Source organism: Anthonomus grandis, chromosome 2, assembly GCF_022605725.1.
Source record: "Anthonomus grandis grandis chromosome 2, icAntGran1.3, whole genome shotgun sequence".
In the NCBI taxonomy this organism is placed as follows: Eukaryota; Metazoa; Arthropoda; class Insecta; order Coleoptera; family Curculionidae; genus Anthonomus; species Anthonomus grandis.
Window position 1 is genome coordinate 24,752,182 of NC_065547.1, and position 24,216 is coordinate 24,776,397.

The following is a 24,216-nucleotide window of genomic DNA, read 5'->3' on the forward strand; positions in this document are numbered from 1 at the left end:
TTAACGATTTACTGTACAGGGTGGCCAAATAAGAATGCGAGGTACTGTATCTGGGAAACTATTAATCGTAGAAGCTTGCGATAAAAAAATGTATTACTAAAATGGCTAAGAGAATGACCTGGAAAATATTTTTAAGTTTCTAAAATGGCCGCTAGGGGGCGCAACTGCAATCTTGAATCTAGAAAACTGATGTTTCTGTAAATTTTGCTGAATTAACCTAACAAGAAAATAGCTGATTATTAAAGTAGAGACTAATCCGAACCTTTTTTATTCGAATAGTTTTGCTGTATCTCTAAAAATAAAGTGGTGGGGGGTGTTCAAAAGTTGGCTTAAAACACACCCTGTATACTAAAAACGCCTTAGCCGATTATATCAAACTTGGGCTAGTTGAAAAGAGCTACAAAAAAACTAGGTAGAGTGAAAGAATTCAGCAATGACATATATATGGAGTTTGTAATTTTAAAAAAATGTGCCACAACAGCAATTTTTTAATTAATTTAGATTATTACTGTACATTTTTGATTAGCAAAATTTAAAAAATTAGCTGTTTTTAATTGACAAACTAAGTATTGAGTCCGATGATGATGAGTTATCCCATCAAAATACATCATTCCTTAAATAAGTTTGGCATTTGTTTTATAGAGTAAAGACTTCCTTTAAGAAAATATCTTCCTTATTAATCATTCACTCCAATTCTAAGACACTACCTTCTACCATAAAACTACTTAACAGATGGAAAGAGAATGCATGGACAGGTTCTAAAAAAACTATTAATAAAGGAAATACTTGAATGTGGCTTAAATATGGAGAAGTTAAAGTGGAGACGGAGACACTTATCATTGCATGTCACGTAAATGCAACTAACTATCTCAAGATAAAAATCCTAAAAACTGGCAAAGACCAAAAATGTTGTTTGTCGAACAAAAGGTGAGACTATTTACCATATTATCTCAGTTTAATCTATTCTTGCCAAGAACTATTAGTTGCCGCATACCCAAATATAAATAAACAGTAAAGCAATCGAAAAAATGATATAATAGTATGAAGTAGTGGATACCAATAAGATCACACTCACAAGGGATCAAAATATACATACTGATCGATCTATGAAGACCGTAAAGCTAGATCTTATGCTGAAGGACAATATGCTGAATGACGATTATAGATGTGTCCTTGTCATCTGATTAAAACATCTCAGCGAAAGAAATAGACAAGACAAGAGGCTGAAATACAAGAACCTAGAGATAAAAATAGATAGAATATAGACCATAAAGACAAGAGTTATTCCGGTGATCATAGAAGCAACAGAGCTCATTTCACAGTACACAGTACTCACTTAAGTTTCAAAGAAATCGCGAGAAAGAACCATCTACTGAGTCTACAAAAATTTGTCTTTCTGCACACTTTGATCGAAAAATGTTTAAATAAAGCCATTTAATGGAAAGTTTACCCTAGATTACCGTACATCTGGACACGATTAACTTAGCCATGGAAAAAACGTAATAATAATAATAATAATAATAATAATAATAATAATAATAATAATAATAATAATAATAATAATAATAATAATAATAATAATAATAATAATAATAATCATAATCATAATAATAATAATCATAATTTAAACTATCATTCTCCATTTTCCCCTATACCTATCGTCCTACCCATTTTCGAGTAGTAAACCTCGCATTCAAAAATCACCTGGCAGTAGGTCTAAAATGCAACTCTCCATGATGTACAATCTTCGAAATAAACAGGTGAATCAGCATTGTACCACCAAAACCTCTTGTCGCGTTCAGGCTTCTGGCAGCGGGACCCGTTCGAAAAATGAGGTACCGTCTCCCTTGGCTAGCGGCAAGCGCAGCGTGATACCGAGTAGGGTTGGGCTACTGCGAACCCCACTACTCCAGAGGAGCACAGCAACAACTCTTTTCACCAGCTTTTGATGTTTCTGCGGCGACGAAAGTCAATTTGCCATCGACCACAAAAGGACCACTGGACTGCGTAGGAAGCGCATGAAGTGGACTACAGAGATGAATTCCTTCATAATGCGCTTCGACTTTAAAACGGAACAGATCTGACCATCTATAGATACGCTCTTCTTCGTGCTTTTGTTGAGAAGTATCTCGAACTACAACATCTTACCGAACAGCGCGTTGCTCACCAGCGGGGAGCAATTCTAACAAAGAACCTGCTCGCTGCCCTTATGTTGCAGCAGATTCGAGTGGAAGGACTCTTTGAACTCCAGAATGAGGAAGAACTTCCCTTAACAGTAAATGCACTCGATGAAGACCACACTGGCGTACAGGGAAACAATACTGAATATGACATCAACCCGATTATATATTAAACACCCAAACCGATATGCCCGACCGCGTCACGTCGGAGTTCTCTAGAGCACTGGCGGAATTTGACGGCACCGATCCTACCTGTAGGCCGAAACTACCAAAACTCAGATAAGTAAGAACACTAATGATATTATTACAGCTGTAAATGCTCTATTACGGAATAACATCAGGGACTGTCACAATCTAGAACGACTCCATTCACTTGTGTACTGCGGAGCAGTGACTGTGCTTCGCATTCATAATCAACCAGTCCTCCCGTCTAGGAATGAGTGCGGTGGTAACAATAATAGCAAAAGCTTAAAACCTTGGTATCAGCGAAGACTCGAGGGCGTAATTGATAACATTCGGGGAGAACTAGGTCGGCTCACCGAGTTCCATAAGAATCCAAAATCTAGACGCCTTAGAAACCAAGTTAGAAAAATCTTTAAAAAAAATTGGTACTCATACAAGCATCCAGAACATCAACAGTGTGTGAGCATATGTGTGAGTATATTCGTCTGCTTAAGCAAAAACTAAAGGCTGAAGCTAAGCGGTTATCCAGATATGTAAAATTCACCAAAAGAAAGCAAGAAAACGCCCTATTTAACAACAATCAAAAAGTATTCTACAGGATCTCAGACTAACAACAACAGTCAAGCCATGCCAAGTAGAGAACCTTATGAACTATTGGTTATCATTGTGGTCAAACCCAAAAAAACATAAGAATGCTCCCTATATTGTGTCAGAGATGGACAAGGTAAATATCCCACCGATGCTCTTTGAGGAACTAACAGCCGAAGAAATTTCAAAGGTAATTAAATTTACCAACAATTGGAAAGCACCAGTTGATAATATCCAGAACTTCTGGTACAAAAGATTTACCAGCATACATTATTTTCTGGTACTTCAGTTCACACACATTCTCCACCATCCGAAAGACACACCAAGGTTCCTTAAACTGGATATGACAAATATGCTGCCTAAGAGTGAACAAACTAAAGATCCTACTCAATATAGACATGCCTACCAACATTAAATAAAATACTCACATCATGTTTAACTAACCGCATTTACAGGCATGTCAAACTTAACGTTTTAGCCAAAGAGAAGAAGGGATATAAGCGAGAGCACCACGGGTGTAAAGAACAACTTATTGTAGATTCTGTAATTCTCAAGCAGACTCAGAACAGTCAAAGAAATATATGCACTCGTAGATTACAAGAAGGCCTTCGACAGCGTGCCGCACTCTTGGCTTAATAAATTTTTAGAGATCTACAAAATTCACCCACCATAATTACATTTCTTTCCACCATTATGAAAACCTGGCGGACAAACCTACACCTGAACTTAAATGGTAAGTATTTAACAACGGACGAAATATCTATTCGTAGATAGGGGAATCTACCAGAGTGACTCTCTAAGTCCATTGTGGTTTTGCCTCGCAATGCACTCACTATCTACCATGTTAAATGACACCAAATATGGTTTTAAAATCACAGCCAACAGAAACACCAATTGTGTTGTCTCGCATCTCTTCTACATGGATGATATAAAGTTTTACGCAGCAAAACAAATGCGACAGCTGCTGGACATTACGCAAAAATTATTCAATGACACCATATGGAATTTGGTCTTAATAAGTGCAAAACCTTAAACATCGAGAAGGGTGTCATTGTGGATGGACATTAAGCTCCCAAACGGTGACATAATTCAGGTTTAATTTCAGGCTATAACCAAAAATCAGTAATGGCTATAATGTGGTAAAGTGATTGCTGGACCATTAAAACAGGATAGAAGTTGTTAAAGGTAAATTTAAAAAATATGGTAAGTGATCGAATTTTTATTCTCTTCTAATATAATAAGTAAAAGGGATATAAAAAGTACATAATTTAGCTTAAACAAAACATGAGTTGAAAAGACCTACTTATTAATCAATCCATACTATAAACACTATTTCTTAAATCCTTCCTCAGCACATTACCAATCGATCTCGCCAATTTATTTTCAAACGACCCCATCACGTACGAACCTCATTATCTGGTGCATTAAAATCGAATTGGAAACCCGTTTTGAGGAGGGCTATTAATATTAAAATTGGACTGCAACAAACCAACAAGCAGCTTAACTCTGTTTTTTTATACAGTCATTAAAAGGCAATTTAAAAATGAAAATGGTCTCTCGTTAATGAAATGCCATTTCGTTGTTATGACGCGTAACGAGCAACGTTATGCAACAATTACCTGGGTAATCACTAGATATTATACAAGGCGATACGGATAAATATTCACGATCAAGATTGTTGTAAGTTTACCAAAAACGAACGTATTTAAAAGGTAACGATGGTTATTAAAAATAGATTTAGAGGAGCCATTTAATAGAGAAGTTAGTTCTCATATATTTATCAAAATATCGCTCAAGTTTTGTTCGTGGGAAATAATGGTAAGGTTTTTTTTACACTGGACCGAAAAGCATTATACACAAAAGATTACAAGTACAAAATGTTTTTTGTCATACCATAACAGTTTTACACAGGTCAAAAGACACTATACCTTGCCGGTCCAAGGCAAAACAGTTGTTTGGCTAAAAACGGCGGAACATGTCAAATTTAATTTTAAGGACATTTATTGATAGAAATTGCGTTTCCCTGACGTCATCCCCTCACCCTCCACAGCCCCAATGTCATTTTTTAAATGAGAATAGGGGTCGAATGATACTTTGAATTAAAGGTAATTTTATTTTTTACATAGCTCTATTTTTATTTTATCAGCAGTAAATACCTGCATATTTCAACGCTTTCATTGGTTTAGTTATTTTTATTTTGATATCGTTGTTTTATTGAATTGAGTAAAAACAACAATAGCACAAATTTGTTTAATCTAGTCGTGGTGATATTGATAGTATTTATAACAAAGGTTTGTACACTGCAAAAAAGAATTTAGTTGGTGGATCTTTATTATCCACAAATTAAGTCTGCTAGAGCAGCAGCACGTGCTTTTAATTGTAATTATCCGGATAAAAGGGTAAATCACTCTTATGTAGTGGATTTGATGAAGAAGTTTCAGGAAACCGGGTCAGTACAAAATAGAAAAAAAAGTTCCAGCATTCAGTGAGAGATGAAGTGCCAGAAATTGTAGTGTTGGGTCAAATTGAGATGGAACCTAATACATCTACTCGAGAAATTGCTACCGCATCTGACGTGTCTAATTGCCCACAAAGTCAAACTAGTACATGAGCTAAATGAAGATGATTTTTATCGTGGTGTATAATTTTATACTTTAATGATTTGTTCTGTCTGTTTCTCGGATGAATGCTCCTTTTATTTACATGATGGAGTCAATAGAGACAACTGTCGATACTGAAGCGACACTAATCCTCATTTATTTCGAGAGACACATACGCAGCGACCTTAAAAACTTCTGGGCTGGTATCCTGGGAGATCATTATTGGACGTTTTTTTATTAAATCTTAATGCTGAAAATTACTTGGATGGGGTACCAGCACATTATGCTGCCGTTCGTCATTTTTTAAACGACGTATTTTCTGGACAATGGATTGACCGAAGAGGTATCGTAGAATCGTCTGCTTGATCTCCCAATTTTACCCCTATGGACATCTAAACACCCTTTTTTTGGGACATCTAAAAACCAAAGTCTTGCACAAAGCCTGCGTCCCCTGAAGAGCTTCGAAATACAATTGCTAAGGAATGTCAGGTAATAATGCCCGAATGTTTGAATTTGTTTGAAGTTAGATAGTTTTTCTTTCATTAAAAAAAGGTTTATTTTTGTATCCACATTTATTTATATTTCTTGCGAACGAATTGATATAATAAAAAAATAGAAATAGGGCTATGAAGAGAATAAAATTACGTTTAATTCAAAGTATCACTCGACCCTCTATTCCCATTTTAAAAAAATGACCGGAAGGCTTTGGGAAGTGAACGGTTGATGTCAGAGAATTGCTATTTTTGTCAATAAATGTTCCCCTCAAAATTAAATTTGACGTGTTTGCTTGATTTGAAAAATTGTTAGCTTTAAAAAATTTTCCTGTAGCAAGGATAAAGATTTTTGGAATACTGTATTAAAACTTCAGTTAACTTATAAACAGCTTCAATCTTGTATTCCAAAAAGTATTAGTACAGTATCATTTAATATTCATAACTTTTTTCTAGAATCCGAAAATAAAACTTACACAAAAATCAATTAAATAATTATATAAGTCAACTAAATTTTAAGCTAATTAATCAAAAATTTCTCTGTTTAAATATAGTTAACTCTCCTAAAAAAGGCTGGATTTTCTGGCCTTACAGATATGTACCTGTACTTTTCATATTGCTGACGATTTCAACTTATCTTTTAGAATTTGGCAGATAATCATAGGCTTTACGGTTTTAGCCAATATTGAGCGATGTAGCTTATGCTCAAGTGATGTCTAGCACACGTAGTTTTCACAACTTAGTTTAACTAAATGCTTGTTTAACATTACATAACAGCTTTTTGGATCTTATTCTCATATAGGATTATTCTAGTGAAATTCAGTCAGCATACCATTTTTAGTTCCTGCAGCAGTCCATCAACCTCTTTGTATCAATTCGAATATTTCGCCAGCTGCTACCAAGAGTGGTCTTGGATATGACGGATTTTATAGGGATTTTATATCAGCAATTAACCATCGAGCAATTAGTCAGTTTTTGAATCAGTTTGGAACAGATCCAATTGGAACTTAACAAGATCACTTAAGACTACTGATATAATTTTTATGCTAATATTTATTTACATTGTATTTATTTATCATCAGTATTTATTTTCTGACTTAAACCAGTCACCATGGTCTCAGTAGATCATGGCTCCGGAAGATTCGCTAACCTTCCACGCATTTCCAGATGTATCGTTCACTGTACCCGCTTGTGTCACCCTGATAATTCCGGAATAAAGTACCATTAATATTTGCGGCCTCGTCAATATCGTTACAACTCTTTTTTAAAAGTTCTCAGTCAGGATGTTTCCGACATGGTTCTTTACTGAACTAAAAAAAAGTTATTTTTTTAAATAAAAGCTCATAAAAAATATGAACTGAGCCAAATAGTTCTCATCTAATTGAGGACTATTTGGACTTTTGGTCCTTTGTCAATAACAAGTGAAAAGTTCCCTTGCCAATAGCCCTTATTATTTAACTAAAACATATTCTTCATGTGAGGAAATCAGTAATATGTTTGCTGATTACTTTTCAACTATGCATGCATATGCTAATCTTAATGCCCTACTCATGATATATATATTTGCAGTAGTCATATCTATTCTTACCATATTATGATTTTAGGCATATTGCTTAATATCATTATTTTTTAAGATATTTGGTCAAGTTTACATGTTTTGTCATTGGCGCCGCCGTTAGTAAATAAAATAAAACAATTTAAATAAAATAATAACTAAGATAAAATTAAACAAAATAGAAGTAAAGTTGTGCTTGACGTTTTGTCAAAATACGAATATTAAAGTAATTAATTCTTGCATTTTAACCTTTTACTATATAACTCTACGGAAAATGGTCAATATTCGTTCATTTGCATTAGAACCAAGAGAGATAAAAACTGTCAAACCGATTAGTGTGTGATTTCACATTTTTTTAATAAAACACTTCCTATTTTATTAAAAAAATGTGAAAAGTATATTTATAAATTTGGTGGAGAGATAATATAATACCAGACAGCCAGGAAATGTAGTACATTAATTGCATTTAAAAAATCAAGAATGAAAAAATAGGTCATGTTTGACTCTTCAAAAAAACTTCTTTCAAAAATTAGTATTTTTAACTTATATTCCCTGTAAATCGACAAATTATTATAAAACCTAAGTGCTCACCTTGGACAATAAATAATAAATATTTGCTTATGCTAAAAATTATATTTTAGACCTAAAGACCTTAAAGTCACAAACTTTTATTATAGAAAAAAGGTAAAAGAAGAAGAAAATTGAAACAAATATACTGTATCTCTATCAATAATAATTAAATTCCAACAGATCAGAAAGCAAAAGAACTAGGGTATTTTTTTGACACTTCTTTTGAATCATATAAATAATAAGTATGGATGCAGTGATGCTCGCACCACCCCCTGCAGTTAGAGATGCGATATTCTTTATAAATTTGAAAAGTGACAAAAAAAATTTAACAAAGAGGTTGGCAATATTTTTACCTTATGCTCGGCCTTAGATTCATCAAGGTGCATTACCTGAAGCATGACACCAGCATTAGACTTAGCGCGAAGTTCCAGATTTTTTTGGGGTAAATATAGTTTGGTGATCGAAGCTACAAGGACATACATCTGTGTATTTTTTTCTGCAAAATAACTTACTTATTCTATAATCCAGTCAATAGAATTTTAGCAAAACCTAATAATTTTGCAAAATATCTTGATTTTTTTTTAATAAATTTTAAAAAATTTGCTTGTTTTATAGTCTTAAGTTATGTTTTCATTATTATGTTTCATTTTAGCTTATAACTACATTGTACTACTGAAAATGTGTTTGGTAAACATTGATAAATAAATAAATAAGCTAATATAGCAAATAACATGAAGTCGTCTGACCGAAAAAACTTATTTTCTCGTACTTCCACAACAATAAAAAGTCCACTTGTTAGAAGTGTCTAATTTTAGAAGTTTTGAAGCTATTTTTTTTTAATTTCAAATACACTATGTTTACCACGATTATGAAACATTTTTATAACATAATAATCATCTTTAAAAGCACGAAGATTGTACGCTGACAGATTCCCTAACAGATACCTGCCTAATTCAATGACTTTCCAACGTATCGATCAGTGGTTCCGAGAAACTGGTAAGAAAGTAAAAACAAGTATAGCCTTATTTTAAGTCAAGTTTTAAGTAGTAAAAACAATTTAAGTTTTGGGTAGTTTTGCTGCAAATTTGGGCCGACGTAGTGGAGCTCCCAGAACTCTATGTACAGTTTTTGAAGTTAAAGAAATATTTTAGATTCTGTCGTAAAAAATCCTACAGTTGAAATTAGGAATGTAGCTCGAAAATTTCAAGTTTTCAAATGTACAGTAAATACCATTTTTCAAGAACAACTACTCCATCCACTTGCAAAAAGTAGATGGTTTAAGCACGAATGATTACCCCGCAAAAGTAGACATTTTGTATACATGGCTTTTAAGGAATTTTAACCACGACAATGGATTTACTTCGATAATATGATTTTCGGATGAAGCAGGATTTTGAAGAGATGGAAGAAGAGGCCTGGTGATTAAGTCGCATAATCTTTACATTTATGCAGACGAAAATACTCATGCAATACGACAAATCCGCCACCAAATACAATTTCAAATTAATTTATGCGCAGGAATAATTGAACATAATTTACCCCCTAGACTAAATGACAAAAAGGTATTTATAATTTCTTGAAGAACCATTCTGCTGGAATATTTTTCGTTGCAAACACGCATGAATGAATATATGGTTTTAGTATCACTACACTCCACCTCATTTTAGTTCGGTTACAGAGCATCTAAATAGAATTTATCCAGACCAGTGGATAGGCCGATTAGAATGTGTTTCGTAGGAGACTACATCACCAGATTTAAATCCTAAGGCTTTCCTTTTTTCAAAATGACTTAAAACGCCGCATTTCCGATACGCCAGTAAAAGGTGATGCGTATTCGACAAAGGGTTTTCCACTATAGCAAGGAAATAAAAAATAATATTTAAATGCTTTGGAGAGTGCAGCAAGGATTAGTTCGGCGAGCTCGAGAGTGTAACAGGAAAGGTGGTGCTCACTTTGAGCAATTTTTGTAGTTTTAGTATTTTTTTTTATTACTACTTTAGTATTTTTTTTATTACTACTCAGATATTATTCAAAGCAAGTTGAAGCAAGTTGTTTTATCAGCATGGAATAAATAATGCTTTGGAAAATCTAATAGAGACTCATTACAAATTCAGAATTTACATGTGAGCAGTCATTTAGTGAAACTTACAGAAAAGCAGAGAATCTGGTCTTGAATATGGGTGCTGAAATATAAAAGTCTAGTTACTATACGTCACCAAACTTAGTGTGAATATGTGCCAGTCCAAAACGGTGAGTAATACTACCTTCTAAATGCGTAAATTTCATTTATTAATTATTACTATTATTATTTCAATTAAAAGACCGCTTTTCAGAACATCATAAATTAATTAATCCATTCCAGTTTCTTATACCAGAAAAATGTTTAGAGATTAAAGATAAACCTGAAAAAAAATTAATATGTGGCAGAATAAATGGGTAAGCTGTAAGGATATTAATGTCATATCTAACCTGCCAAAAACGGCTATCGACACTGACCAGGTTTTTTTTCCAATTATCAAAAAATCTATTGCAAATTTTATCTACCTTATCTCTACGGTTACAACAGAAACGTAGGGCGTCTCAAATCTTGCCTAAGAAAGTCAATAAACAATGGTTGAACGACTTAACGGCTTAGCGCTAATGTGGTTGAATTGAATTGAATTGACGAAACAGTGGGCTGCCAAGGCAGTTGTGCATGTAGGTCTCCTGATGGACCCGTCATGCCCCACCGGGGGTTACCAGAGCCCAACGGCCTTAGAGAAACTTATAAGGCTCTCTGGTCTGAAGGACTTAAAGTCGCTCGGTACACTGAAAGTGTTACCCAAGTATTTGAACCTGGCGCGCGTGAGTGCTGATTACTCCCCGACTACATGGTCAACGGTTTCATCCTCCTCACAGCACCATCGGCATTCCGGGTTGTCCGCAATACCGGTAGTATGGAGATGGCTTCTTAAGTGCCAGTGACCGGTTAAAAGACCTGTCACTAGCCGAATTTCGCGTCTTTTTAGGCGTAGTAGATTTTTGGTGAGAAAGGCAGAGGGCCCACCTATGTGCGCTTTGGCCTGTCTCATACCAGGGGACTCAGTCCATCTTCGGTGGGTCCACTTGTCCAGCAGACCCTTCATTGATGCGACCGCAACGCATTTGGCGATACCAGCTATGGGTTCCGGCCCCATCGGCACATTCGCGGATCCCAGTCTGGCAAGAGAGTCCGCTTGTTCATTACCTGCATGGCCTGCATGGCCAGGTATCCAGACGAGCTGGACCCTGCATCCAACCTGTACCAGTTTTTTCAGGACTTTTATGCACTCTAGTACAAGCTTGGAGCTCACCTTTGCGGCCGTGATAGCCTTAATGGCAGCTCTGCTGTCCGAGCATATTGATACGACTGTATTGCGGTGTCCGCAGCTTAGGATTTTCTGTCCGCATTTTAATACAGCGAATACTTCGGCCTGGAAGACAGTGGCGTGCTCCCCCAGCGAGTATGCCCTACTGGTATGTGGGATCCCACCAATAAGCCCTGATCCAGCTCTGTTATTCATTCTGGAGCCATCTGTGTACCAGATGGTCCCCCTGTTTAGCAATGCAGGTCTGTTGGAATGCTGCTACTCCTCTCTGCCTGCAATATGCGTCACGAATCCCTCGCAGTCCACAGTCACTGGAGCCATGCAGTCACTGCCCATCAGAGGGAGAGGACATTCCTGTATGGCCCGTGACCAAATTTTTGCGTGACCGGTCTCGCCAGCACGTAGTTCGCCATGGACGTATAGCCTGTACGCAGTCCTCATTGCCTCGAATTGCACAACGAGGTCCAGAGGCGAAAGGCTCAGCAGAGTCTCAAGCGCTCTAGTTGGCGCCGTCCGCATGGAACCCGTTATGCTGAGACATGCAAGACGTTGGACTCTGTCCAGTGGTGCGCGAATTTTCGCTTTCTCAGTACATGGCCACCAAACGATAGCCCCGTATGTGAGAAGAGGTCTCACAATGCGCGAGTAGATCCAGTGGAGGATCTTAGGAGACAGACCCCAGGTATTGCCGAAAGCCCGCCTGCAGGCCCATAGCGCGCAGGTGGTCTTCTTCATTCTGGTGTCTGCATGATCGTGCCAGGAGAGTTTGGGATCCAACTTGATTGCCAGAAATCGAACTGTCCTGGAGTAATGCAGCTGCACGCCACCTAGAGATATAACAGGGGGCGTGCAAGAGTTACGTCTCCTCGTGAATAGTAGGAGCTCTGCTTTTTTGGGGTTAATCCTGAGACCTCCCGAGAGGCACCATGTGTCCACCATACGCAGGGCTCTCATCATAGGGCCCCGCATTGAGACGGCGTCTTTCCCTGGGCAAAGGATTACCAGATCATCAGCGTAGGCCTGTGTGTATAGGCCAGCATTGTTTAAAAGATTTATCAGGCTGTCGACCACAAGGTAGGGGACAATACTCCTCCCTGCGGGCAGCCCCTAGCCGCCAACGTTTCGACAATCTCGTTGTTGAGCTGGGCAGATACATGACGTTTCAAGAGCATGGCCTCTATCCAGCTAACCAAACAGGGTTCTGAGCCGCGGCTCTCGAGTGCTTGGCAGATTAATGCAAAAGGGGTGTTGTCGAACGGATGGATATAATCCATCCATGCCCGGAGATTTTAAGGGGGGGAATGTCTTGATTGCCCATTTCACCCTCTCGTAGGTAATTATTCTTCTAGCAGTCTCGAACTCTAAGCGAATCGGAGCCCGAGAACAGCTAGGAGGATCGCGAGTTGAGTTGGAGTCTGGGAAGTGAGTGCGCAGCATGACCTCCAGTGACTCCCGCTCATTGGTAGTAAAGCCGCCATCTGGAAGTGACAGCGACCCCAATTTAGTTCCAGGTTCCTAGGACAGTACTTTGCACAGTCGTGCTGCGGATGGTGTGTTTTCAACATCATCGCAGAACCGCCTCCAGCACTGTCTTTTGGAGTCCCTGAGTGTCTTTTTGTATTGCCTTTAAGCTGCGTGGAACGCATCCCAGTCATTGGCAAGCTTAGTGCGCTCAGCCCTGCGAAGGAGCCGACGCGTATTGTCACGGTGCTTTTCCGTGTTCTTGTTCCACCAGGCATTCTTGGCATTGGCGGGTCTCCGTCTGAGGGGACAGCTGCCCTCGACTGCCGCGACTATCGTACGAGTCAGGTTGACAGTCCCGATCTCTGTGTCGGCCGGAAGTGTGTACCTTGCCGGCATGTCCGTAAGACCACCGACTAGTTCCTCTCGAAAGTGGTCCCAGTCAGTGCACCTTGGGTTTCTGTAGGCTGGGGTATCGTATGCTCGCCTGCTTCTTTATTTTAAAAAGAATGTGCCTGTGGTCCGACATTGTGACCTCAAGGGACACTCTCCATGAGCTGAGAAGGTTCACAGTACTAGGTGAACAGATAGTAAGGTCAATAATTGATTGACCCCTATTGCAGTAGAAAGTTGGGACACTGCCTCGGTTGAGTAGTTCTAGGCCATTTGAGCACAGGAAGTCAACCAGGGAGCGGCCCCTTGGGTTCTCATCTCCGCATCCCCAAAGGCCGTGATGTAAATTCGAATCGCAGCCCATGAGAAGCGGGAGACCCAAGTCTTCACAGTATTTGACCACCGCAGTGACGGCCGGGGGGGGTGATTCAATTTCGATGGGAAAGTAGGCAGAACAGACTACCAGATCCTTTCCCGTGTCCATTGACAGTTTGACGGCTACTAGGTCCCTTGTACAGAGACCTGAGAGAAGAAAGCACCGCACATTCCTAGTAAGGATGATTGCGCGGGGATTCTCACAAGGTACAAGTTTATGTATTGTGCCGCCAGTTAAACCCAGGCCTTTAACAGAGCCCTGGTAAGTCTAGGGCTCCTGTAACAAGGCGACGTCTATATGGAGCTCAGTGAGCCTTTTGCACAGAACAGCGGTGGACGCTCTTCCATGCTGTAGATTCGCCTGCAGAAATGTTAAAGGCATGCTGTATGGTATGGGGATAGGTGACTGCCAGTACGCTTAGTCCTTGGAGCTGGAAGGGCCATCGTCTACGGATAGCCCTGGCCCCTCGGAAGCTGCGGCGTCAGCAGTAGTGGCCTTTTCTAAGTCGGTGGCCGAGGGCCCAGGGGCCACTGTGGAAGTAGCCACCCTGGTGTCATCAGCCGCTTGCCTGCTCTCGATAAGGGAGATAGAGGCCCTGGTGATGCTATAAAATAGCAAGCTCTGTCTCTCCCTTATCGTTTTGGCCGATCCCTTATCCACCCCCACCACCAGCCTGAGGTTCTTAGCCTCTTCCTTGCGCTCCCACACTCTCCACTGGGAGCACGGGAGGCCAGGATTTTGAAGCTCCAGAAGCCTCAGGGTGTCCTTGCCAGACTTATGTCTAATACCCGGGATCCTTAAGATGGCCCGGCGTAAGCGAAGCGTGAAGGGATCCACTGTTGTCAGCGTGACCCCCTCCCAAGGGGAAAGACTTGGGACTGCCCGACGGAGACACTCCAGACTTTCCTGGTTCGCGGCCGTTAACAGAATGTGGTTCCTGATCAGCCGCGGTGGATGGAATTGCAGTGACTGTGCCTCACTGCTGGACGAAGTCCGCAGTATGGCCTCAGTCACCGAGTCCACGAATTGTAGCAGCTGTTCGCCAGTGAAACCGACCTCGGGTTGTCCCGTACGGCACACTGCCAGCTGCAGCTTGGCGCTGCCGACCGATCGCGCATAGCTGACTTGAGGCCGGGACTCAGCGGTCCGCGGTTTCTTAGCCCCGCCAGCGCGCTCGGTAGGCGTAGACCCGGGTGTCCTGAGCCTTTTGGTGCCTGGTCCCTCTTTAGTGGAAGCCCCAGGCTTGCAAGCCTCTGAGGGCGTGGGTGCCAGGGCCGCCGCGGAAGCCGAGCCCAGGGAGCCCTTAGCCTCTTCTGCAGCCCTAGCCTTCCTTCTCCTTCTTTTCTCAGAACCGCAGAGGTTCTTTCTTTTCAGCTGTGCCCTGTTGAGAGCTCCAGCTAGATCGTCAATGTTGACGACCCGGTAATCCCCACCGGGTTCCCTGCTGAAACAGAGCCCTTGGGGGTGGGAGAATGTGTGGGCCCATCAGAGGAAGGGCCCGCAACAGGAGCTGAAGGAAAGGTGGGCTCTGATGTATCAGAGCCCGCCATAGTGGAGGGGGAACGAAGGGGAGAGAGAGTTTTTTTGGTTTTTTGATGGTCCATGTTGGTCCCACGAGTATAACGGAATAGCGGTCCACCCAGGCAGTGCCGTTTACCTGGGTAGGGCTGGATACTCTGGAAGGTCGCCCGGTATTCCAGAGGGAACGTCTACGACCGTGTTTTGCCCCACAGCCATTCATCCCTCGGCACGTTGCCTACACACCTTGGATTGGGCTAAAGAAAAGAAGAAGACACGCAGGAAAAAAAAATAAAAAAAAAAAAAGACGAACACTAAGAAAGAAGAACAGCAGGCCGAGGGCGGCAGATAGTAAGCAGAAAGAAGAGAAAGCAGAGGCACACCCAAGAATAGCGGAAGAAAGGTGTGACTCTAGTCCAACAATCCCAAGTGTTATTGCCGAGGAGTTTATCGACGTCCAGTCTAGATCTACAGGATTTAGTTTCAACAGGGTTACCGCGTGTAGGATGCAGGCTAGGCCTGCATACTCCCGATCATTGACGGGAGTATCCTGTAGTCTTGGTAGTTTGATGACTATGGAGGTGCTAGCCAAGGAGGAAAACAAAAAGGTCTCCGTGCAGGTCCAACAAACTATCCAAGAGGTGTGCTAGGGACCGTTCAGCCTTACGCCGATTAGAGCCCAGACCACCTCCCCAACCCCCGCTAATGTGGTTACATAGAGACATTATTATTAGTTGCGAAGAAGTAATAAAATTTATTTTAAGAACTCTTTAAATTTACCGTGTTATATTTTTTTTTCTTATCGAATCTCGCATCGAAGTCCCCATTTTTGTAAAGGAATTATAGTTTTGTGAATCTTGTGACTTTCGTAGCAGCTCTCAAAGTAATACAAAATAATGATGTTTTGGTGAAGGTCTTTGAAAATTTTTGTTTTTCCTGTACTGGGATTCTAAAATTACGAATCGACACGATTACTCGATATGACTGATTCTAAATAAAATCACAGAACACAAATATATAGAGAAGTGGTGGTTGCAAACAAACTGATCGAAATTCTTCTGACAAATCTGCTAGCGTCCTCTCGCTTGGCAACGGAAACTATTGTAACTAACTTGACAGTTTGACGTAACTAATTGGACCAATGAAAATAGTAGAAAGGCGTGGCCAAATTAGGGCCGAAGAATTCAAATTTCATTTAATAAGAAATCTCGTGTTATTATTTAATCGCAATATCCATAGCAAACACCTAATCATAAAGGTTACTTTTTCATTAGGTGTTGAGCATCAGATATCGATCAAGATAAAATAAAATTCTTTAGCTTTATTTCACATACATATCTAAATGAGTTGATGTACTCCAATAATCATTTAACAATAATGAACAACATATCACCAATTTCAAAATGGAAATAAGACAATATTTTCCTTTAATACATTTGTTAATTAATTTTCCTGAAGAATAATTACTTAAAAATGCATTACAAAACATAAAATAAATTAAAATTATATACATAATATGCATTAATTCATTATAACAGATATTATATAAAATAGAATTAATGGAAATATTTAGAAGTATTTTGTTAGCACTGAATTATGCGAATCCAGATTAGAAAATATTGTGAAGATTTTTGTGTTATTTTCTTATCATACATGTAAAGTTAATATCCCTATTTTACTAACACAAACAGATTCTATAGAGGATAATAATATATTAATAATAAATGTTTTTATTTGCAAAAATACAATACACAAAATATTTATAAATGTAGTACAAAACTATACACGAAAATAAACCTACAAATTCAAATTTCTACAGTGCAGATTCTAGTCTTCAACATTGTGACCTGAAAAAAAAAGAGACATTTTATAAAGAATATAGTTCACCTAGCAGACATATAAGATAATCTTTTTGGATAATGCTTAAGACTAATGAAATAAGTACTAACATCCATATACTAAATCTACACAAGTTAAAAGAATACATAATCTATATTACTTAAGATGATTTAAAAACAAAACAAAACAGGCCAGACCCAGACATAAAGAGCAAAAAAATACATACATAAAATATAACTACACCTAAATTAAATATTTTATAAAAACTTATAATCTTCTTTGTAAAAAAAATCATTTCACTACTGAATAAATTATCTTTGTTTAATAATTCATTAATTTGTTTAATAATTCTTTGTTTAATTCAATTGTATATTTCTTTCTGTTTCTTAAAGAAAAATTAAACATATTCTAAAAACTAATTAAAAATTCTACAACAGAGTAATATCTAAAAAAACAATATATCTATCTGCAATATCAAATACACTCTTTGAAAATGAAAACAACTTATAGTATAGCATATATCAAATACATAGTATATATGTATTTGTTGGTCTCCGATAATACTAACAACATAACTTGGAACTATAATTTGAAAAAAAAAACTTAATTCAAAGACAAATGCCTACAGAAAATTTAAAAAAATAAGTTATAACAAAAACATTCACTCTGTTCCATTACATAGGAAGTAGTATAATATGAGCATGAAATAAAATGAAGAGATAGGCAGTGCAAACCTTATAAATAAATTCTCTGAATGATTCATGTAAAAAATAATGACAAAATAGATTTTTAAATAAATATATACTATAGTGTAAATCCAGCAGTATCAGCGTTATTAAAATTTGGTGGAGAGAACTGATCAGAACAAATTCTATAGCTCAGAGTCTTAATAAAATTTACATTGCATATCTCTCTCCATTTTTTCTTGTAATGGGGACTAAAGGAAATTGCAAAATCTTTTATTACTATGTTAATTACTATTACTATGTACCTGAACGAGGGATACTTACACGAAAATTTTAATCAATTTTTTAATTGTCGAAAGGAAATGGCCAGACATTTTGTAATATGTATTTATAACAATCAAGTTAAAAATTAAATTTTTGAAAGACGAAACATCTTGATTGAAACCAACTGAATTTGATTTTATTACAGACTAAAAATTTACGATACAAAAAAATAAGGGTAATAAATAAAATCACATTTTCTTACCGAACGCTTGGAATTGCTGAAAATTAATTAAAATATTAATTAATAATATCTTTTTAGGGAAAAAAACAGTTATTGATTGAAAATAGCATGAAACATCCTTAAAACAATCCCAACCCATGCTTCCAGCATACATTGAAATCAAAAACAAACTCAAATGATATGGCAAATGATGTTCTATCAGTCAATGTCAACGTCATTTCTGTCTCCTGTCAATTTCGGCTCCTATGAATTTTGCCAAGCAAAATGCGATGATTCCGATTTTCACCATACAAGCTTCGTACCTATATATTTGTGTTCTGTGCTTCATACATGGGAATAAAATGTTCAGTCCTGAGTGTCTTGCGGATTGCCTAGTTTTTAACGATTTGTCGACGACACGCTTGGGTCTATCGTATGCATCAAACGATATAGTTTCTTTCTTATTTAATACGTGCATAATGTGTCAGCATTCTTTTTTAAATGTATTTATTTCATTGATTGATTACCAATAGTCATACCAGGTTTTCATTTGTATATCAAGAAGCTTTTTTAAACACAGAATCTAGATCTAATTCGACCCTATTTTTCACAACCTTCTGTTAATAATAGAGGCAGAGGAAGTAGAGTTACCATTGAATGGGCAGTTTTAGTATGTCAAGATTTTATGCCACAGATTATTACCAAAGAAGCATTGGACAAGATTTTAAATTTGGAATTAGCAAAACTACCGAAACTCGTTGGATCCATAAAATAACTAAAATTATTAACACATCACCTTGCTGACCGACTTTTCCAAATATTCCAAGAGATGAGAGACAAATTAATAAATTAACATTTATGGAGAGATCCAATTTCCCTGGTGTTATAGGTCCTATTGATTGCACCCATATTGCCATATTAAAACCAAAAGTAGATAAATACAAGTTTTTGTGATTTTCCATGAATTCAATTATTATTTCCCAATGGGTAGTGGTGGTTTTAACTATTTTTTTTATTTTAAAGAAATAATATAGGCATATATTTAAATAAAAAAAACACGGAGGCGAAAAAAATTAACAAAATAAATGATAATTCTTAGTGTTTATCAATAGAAAAGCAATTAATGTTGATATAAAATATTCCAAGAGATAAGAGATAAATTAATAAATTAACATTTATGGAGAGATCCAATTTCCCTGGTGTTATAGGTCCTATTGATTGCACCCATATTGCCATATTAAAACCAAAAGTAGATAAATACAAGTTTTTGTGATTTTCCATGAATTCAAATATTATTTCCCAATGGGTAGTGGTGGTTTTAAATATTTTTTTTTATTTTAAAGAAATAATATAGGCATATATTTAATATAATTTGAAGCCGTGATCGTATCGAGATCGTGATTTTAGAATCCCAATGCTGGTCCTGGTGATCCACAACCATACTCGTCGTAACGATGGGGGGACAGACCGCGTGGTACGGGATCGTGACGCCTATAGCTATGACCTTCCGTACAACGCTGAACATCTTCCTGAGTGTGCCGGAAATCCAGCTGTGAATTCAGACTGTACTGCTGCGACTGTAAAACAGTGCCGCTATGGACTCATATTCAATACAAGGATGAAGAAAAGCGCCATACGGCATGATCAGGAGAAAAACCATGGATTCCCCCTACCTGCCCCGAGAGGAACTCAGGGATCTTAACTGGAAAGGCCTGTTCTCCTAGAAGGACGGGTCACCTGCCTTGGAAGACTAGGGAGGGTGGCTAGGGATAATGACGGAGTTTTAGAGGTTAAGAAAAATAGACTTTTAGGCATACCGCCGGACAAGTTACTACTACTACTAACGTTAGCACAGAATTCTTAAAATGTTATTTTCTTTTTGTGCTTTAAAATTTTGTTGGTCTTGTTTTTGTTCGTTTTAAGCTGCAAAATTTTTTTTAATATTCGGTGTTCTGTAAACCTTTGAATTCATTCTTTTCTCTCGTGAATGTTTGCCTTTCATTCATTATCCCATCATGGGTTGCCTATCTTACCTGTTTAGCTACACTTTTTTGATTTAGTTTATTGCTTCAGTTTCTCTTTAAAATTTATGGATAACTCTTATCACGATACAGAAGCGGTTGTTCTTTACCTCAACAAACTTTAAGAAAAGAACTGAACCGGAAACTGACCCGTTTAGATGATCTAAAGCTTTGTTTTATACGGCCAATAAAACTCTCTGACAACATTTATGCCCTCCAATAAAAAGCTTCTTTTCGAGAGTAAGTAAAATAAAAATTTCCGCACCCTCGATATATTTTATTTGGCAACAACACGGGGACGTTATCGGTAGCACCGGGGAAGGATTTATGACCGCGTAGTTATCTGCACTCGGCACCGCATCCGGACAAGATACGATGGCCGCAAATTTTTACTTATATTTTTCTTATATATTTTCGCATTTATCAGGGTGTTATTGGAAATTTTCTGGAACAGGGATGCGGTTATTACTAAGAGACAGGGTGTGAATAACGGTCGTTTTTTTGTGATTTATCGCTGCCTGGCTGATATTTAAGTGGAACTTATATATTTAATTTATTTCCAATTTATTTCCAAGACTTCTTTTTAATATCTGTTAGGTGATATTAGGTGTATTTTTCATCTTCTTAATTATATATCCAGTTATAATTTTGTCTTAGAAACTTTAAAATTTTCCTTCGTCTGCAGGCCGTCTGCCAACTTATTAATATTCCTACGGAAGAAGCAAGTCTGAACTGAATTAGTACTATTTGTCTGTTTGTATATGTGTGTATTTGTATGTCTATGTTATAGGGCCAATGGCTCCCTAAAAAATATGTTAAAAAATGCTCCAAGAGGTTGAAAACATATTGTAAGTCCTTGGGCAGATAAAAAATGCTTAAAAGGAAATCCACAAACAATTTTTTTAAAAGTTAGGAACAAAAGAAAAAATATCTGTGAAAGCAGGGTATAAAAATTATTTGTATTTAGATTATATTAAAAAAACTATATATATTGAAAAAACAACTTCGTAATCATAGAAAATGCAAAAAATATTTCCAATCCCGGGCAAATCAAAAGTTGCTTCAAATCTATGGAACAAGATGAGTAAAACTATATAAGAATTACGACTTTTTTTTTCTTATTTTTTGCTTATCTTATAATTTTATCATTTGACTCTCCATGCTCTCTGTATTCTATGTCTATAAGATATAAAAAATTAAACCAAATTTATGGAAAACAATTAATACGGTCTCGGACACATAAAAAATTACTCCCAAAAGAAAAATTCTCATTTCTAGAGAAATTCCCTGTAATATAATAAAAATGTTATTAAGAGCCTGACTATTCTAATGACTTATTTAAATACCTAGATCAAAATCAAACAGTGGTTCAAAACTCTGGTATATAAAAGAAATTTCTTTAAATCCATATAAATAGAGGTTCCCAAGCAACACACGATAGTTAAATAAACGTTTCTTTTTGGCTTACACCAGATGTACATTTTTGGTTGAACTTCAACTATAAATATCGCATAAAATGTCCGCCTGATAAGAAGGTTTATTACATGTTAATAATATACAAATTATTATTTCATAAAAATTAAACGTTTACGTATGGTATATTATAATATACACAAAAAAAATTAATAATTTTACTATGTAAACTTTTTTTTTAAATTTGACGATGTGTTTTATGGATGAATTTTATTTCTATTTTTTTATAGATTTCTTTATTTGCGATATTCCATTATTACACTATACGATATATATTCGTGTATGAAAAGTATATTGCATCCTACACAGTGGTATATATATATATCCGGGACATTTTATCACATATTTAAGGTTTAAGTTTTAGGGATCGAGCGTAAAGACTAGCTATGTAAATCCCTTGATTTTCTCCCTTGTCTAAACAGAATCGTATATGATTTACGTATATACTACAGTTTAATAAATATACTTTGACCATATACCGTTGATAAAAATACCAATAGTTTTAATTTCAAAACTGTATTTTTGAACCTAGATAATGAAAAGTTGTCTACAACCAAAAAAAAGTGAAATTTTTTCAACACTGACTTATCTTAAAAATAGTGAATTTTTACTTATTTACGATAAAAAATGGCACAACTACTGCAATTTCCATAGCGGCTTGCTTTCGAGAAATAAAATAGGGTTTTTTCATGTTTTACTTAAAAAACCTTAAGGTTATGGAAGAAAAGTATAGATACAAAAACTATATATTTTCACCTACCACCTATAATATTTCTAAAAAGCATTTTTTTCTCAAGAAATTATTTTTAGCAAAAAAAAAATTTTTCATTAACCCTACCTTCATTCCCCCTTCCCTACACAACTTATCAGTAAGAAATTGTTTTCCAAAATAATACGCATGAATAACACCTGGTTTCATCGTTAGTTTCTAATCTAATAACACAGTTTGTTTACTTAAATTTTATATAATTATAATATTATGTATAAATAAATTAAGTAAATATAATTTCAGTGTCTCTAGTATATCCTTGATAAAAACCAGGCCCCTGCCAAAAGGGGTGAGAATTGCGGGTTGTATTAATTTTTGATGTACTTAATGTTCTACCACTATCATGTCAAACTGCGCATTTCACTGCTGATGACACTACAACGTCAATGTGCTGTAAAGATCTTGTAACAGCCATGGGAGGTTCGTGGGCCTTAGTATTGGAGTCAGAGCAAAAAACGATGTAAGCCAGGGATATTCCTGATGAGTTCGAAAACGCATCCTGGTCTAGTATGGGAAACCCATACGAGCGCTTTAGTAGTAAAGCCCTCAAGCAACACATTTTTGCTTCAGGGAATTTCATGCTGTATTTTTACTTCCATTTTATAATAGGCATATTTTTCTTTCTGCGTCATTCTCACATCTCTTATGCCAGTCCTGCTTGGATTCAGTGAAGGAGCAAAGGACGTTTTCAGACTGCAGTGAAGGGCCATGTATGTTGTGGCAGGTTTACCGTACACAGCGGATTGAATATGAATTCAAACTCATGAATATTTCCAAAATATCAATACACGCTTTAGACTGAACGTTGCCCCGAATGTTCATAGACGGGAAAGGTGCAGGAATAGCCCATTATATCTAGGTAGATATTGCTTTAACAAATTACCCCAAATAATTCGACAACTGCTCATATCTATATTTTAAATAAATAGTCTAAAAACTCTTAATAATCTTTTGTTTTTCTTTTCCTGGTTTTATGGTTAGGTTTTTTTTTAAGTGCTACAGTTTAATAGATAATATATACCAACTATTAAATATTTCTTCTTTTACTATAATATTTTAAGTCTGAAGTCTGTATATAAATACTTTGTATATTGACATCAATAAACTAATTGAATTGAATTAATATTTAGTTTCCTAAAATATTAATACTACATTGCTTATTTTATGTTATTTATTAAATTTAATAGAGTTCCATGAAAAATTCTGTTAAGCCCTCAATCCAAACATAACAGATTATCTTTATACAGTGCTAATCCATCCAAACAGTAGGACAAAATGACGACACGGATGGTACATAAAGAGTCCCCTGGGAACAAGGCCACGTGTTCCCGACACCGGGATCATTAAGGACCTCGTAAACGGCCCCTTTCAATTTTCCTCTCGGATCTCCGCCCTTTCATAAAACGTGAAAATCATTCTGCAGATATTTGTTAAATCTCTTTTTGCCGAAGATGGTTACCTATTGAAGACAAGATCCAAATTTTCTTCCTTCGGAGGTGATTTCTAAAGCGCCGTAAATTACACGGACCACCAAGCAAGTCGGGCCCCTTTTTTAACTTTGTGCCGACTTTAAAAGTTAAAACGATTAGTTTGATTTGACAACTTGCGGTAAACAAGGTTACACCAACTGTAAAGGAAACGATGTAAACATATATCACCCTTTTGTATGTACCAGGTAGATA

General features: G+C 36.9%; 1 protein-coding gene across 1 annotated transcript in view; it reads left to right on the forward strand.

Moving 5' to 3' along the window:
- LOC126750128 (putative nuclease HARBI1) overlaps window positions 1–13,395 on the forward strand; it is a 60,366-nt gene extending 46,971 nt beyond the window's left edge. The window contains exon 3 of the mRNA XM_050459636.1: window positions 13,146–13,395. Coding sequence (XP_050315593.1) covers window positions 13,146–13,395 — 250 coding nt within the window. The remainder of the gene's footprint in view (window positions 1–13,145) is intronic.
- The last annotated feature ends 10,821 nt before the right edge of the window (window positions 13,396–24,216 follow it).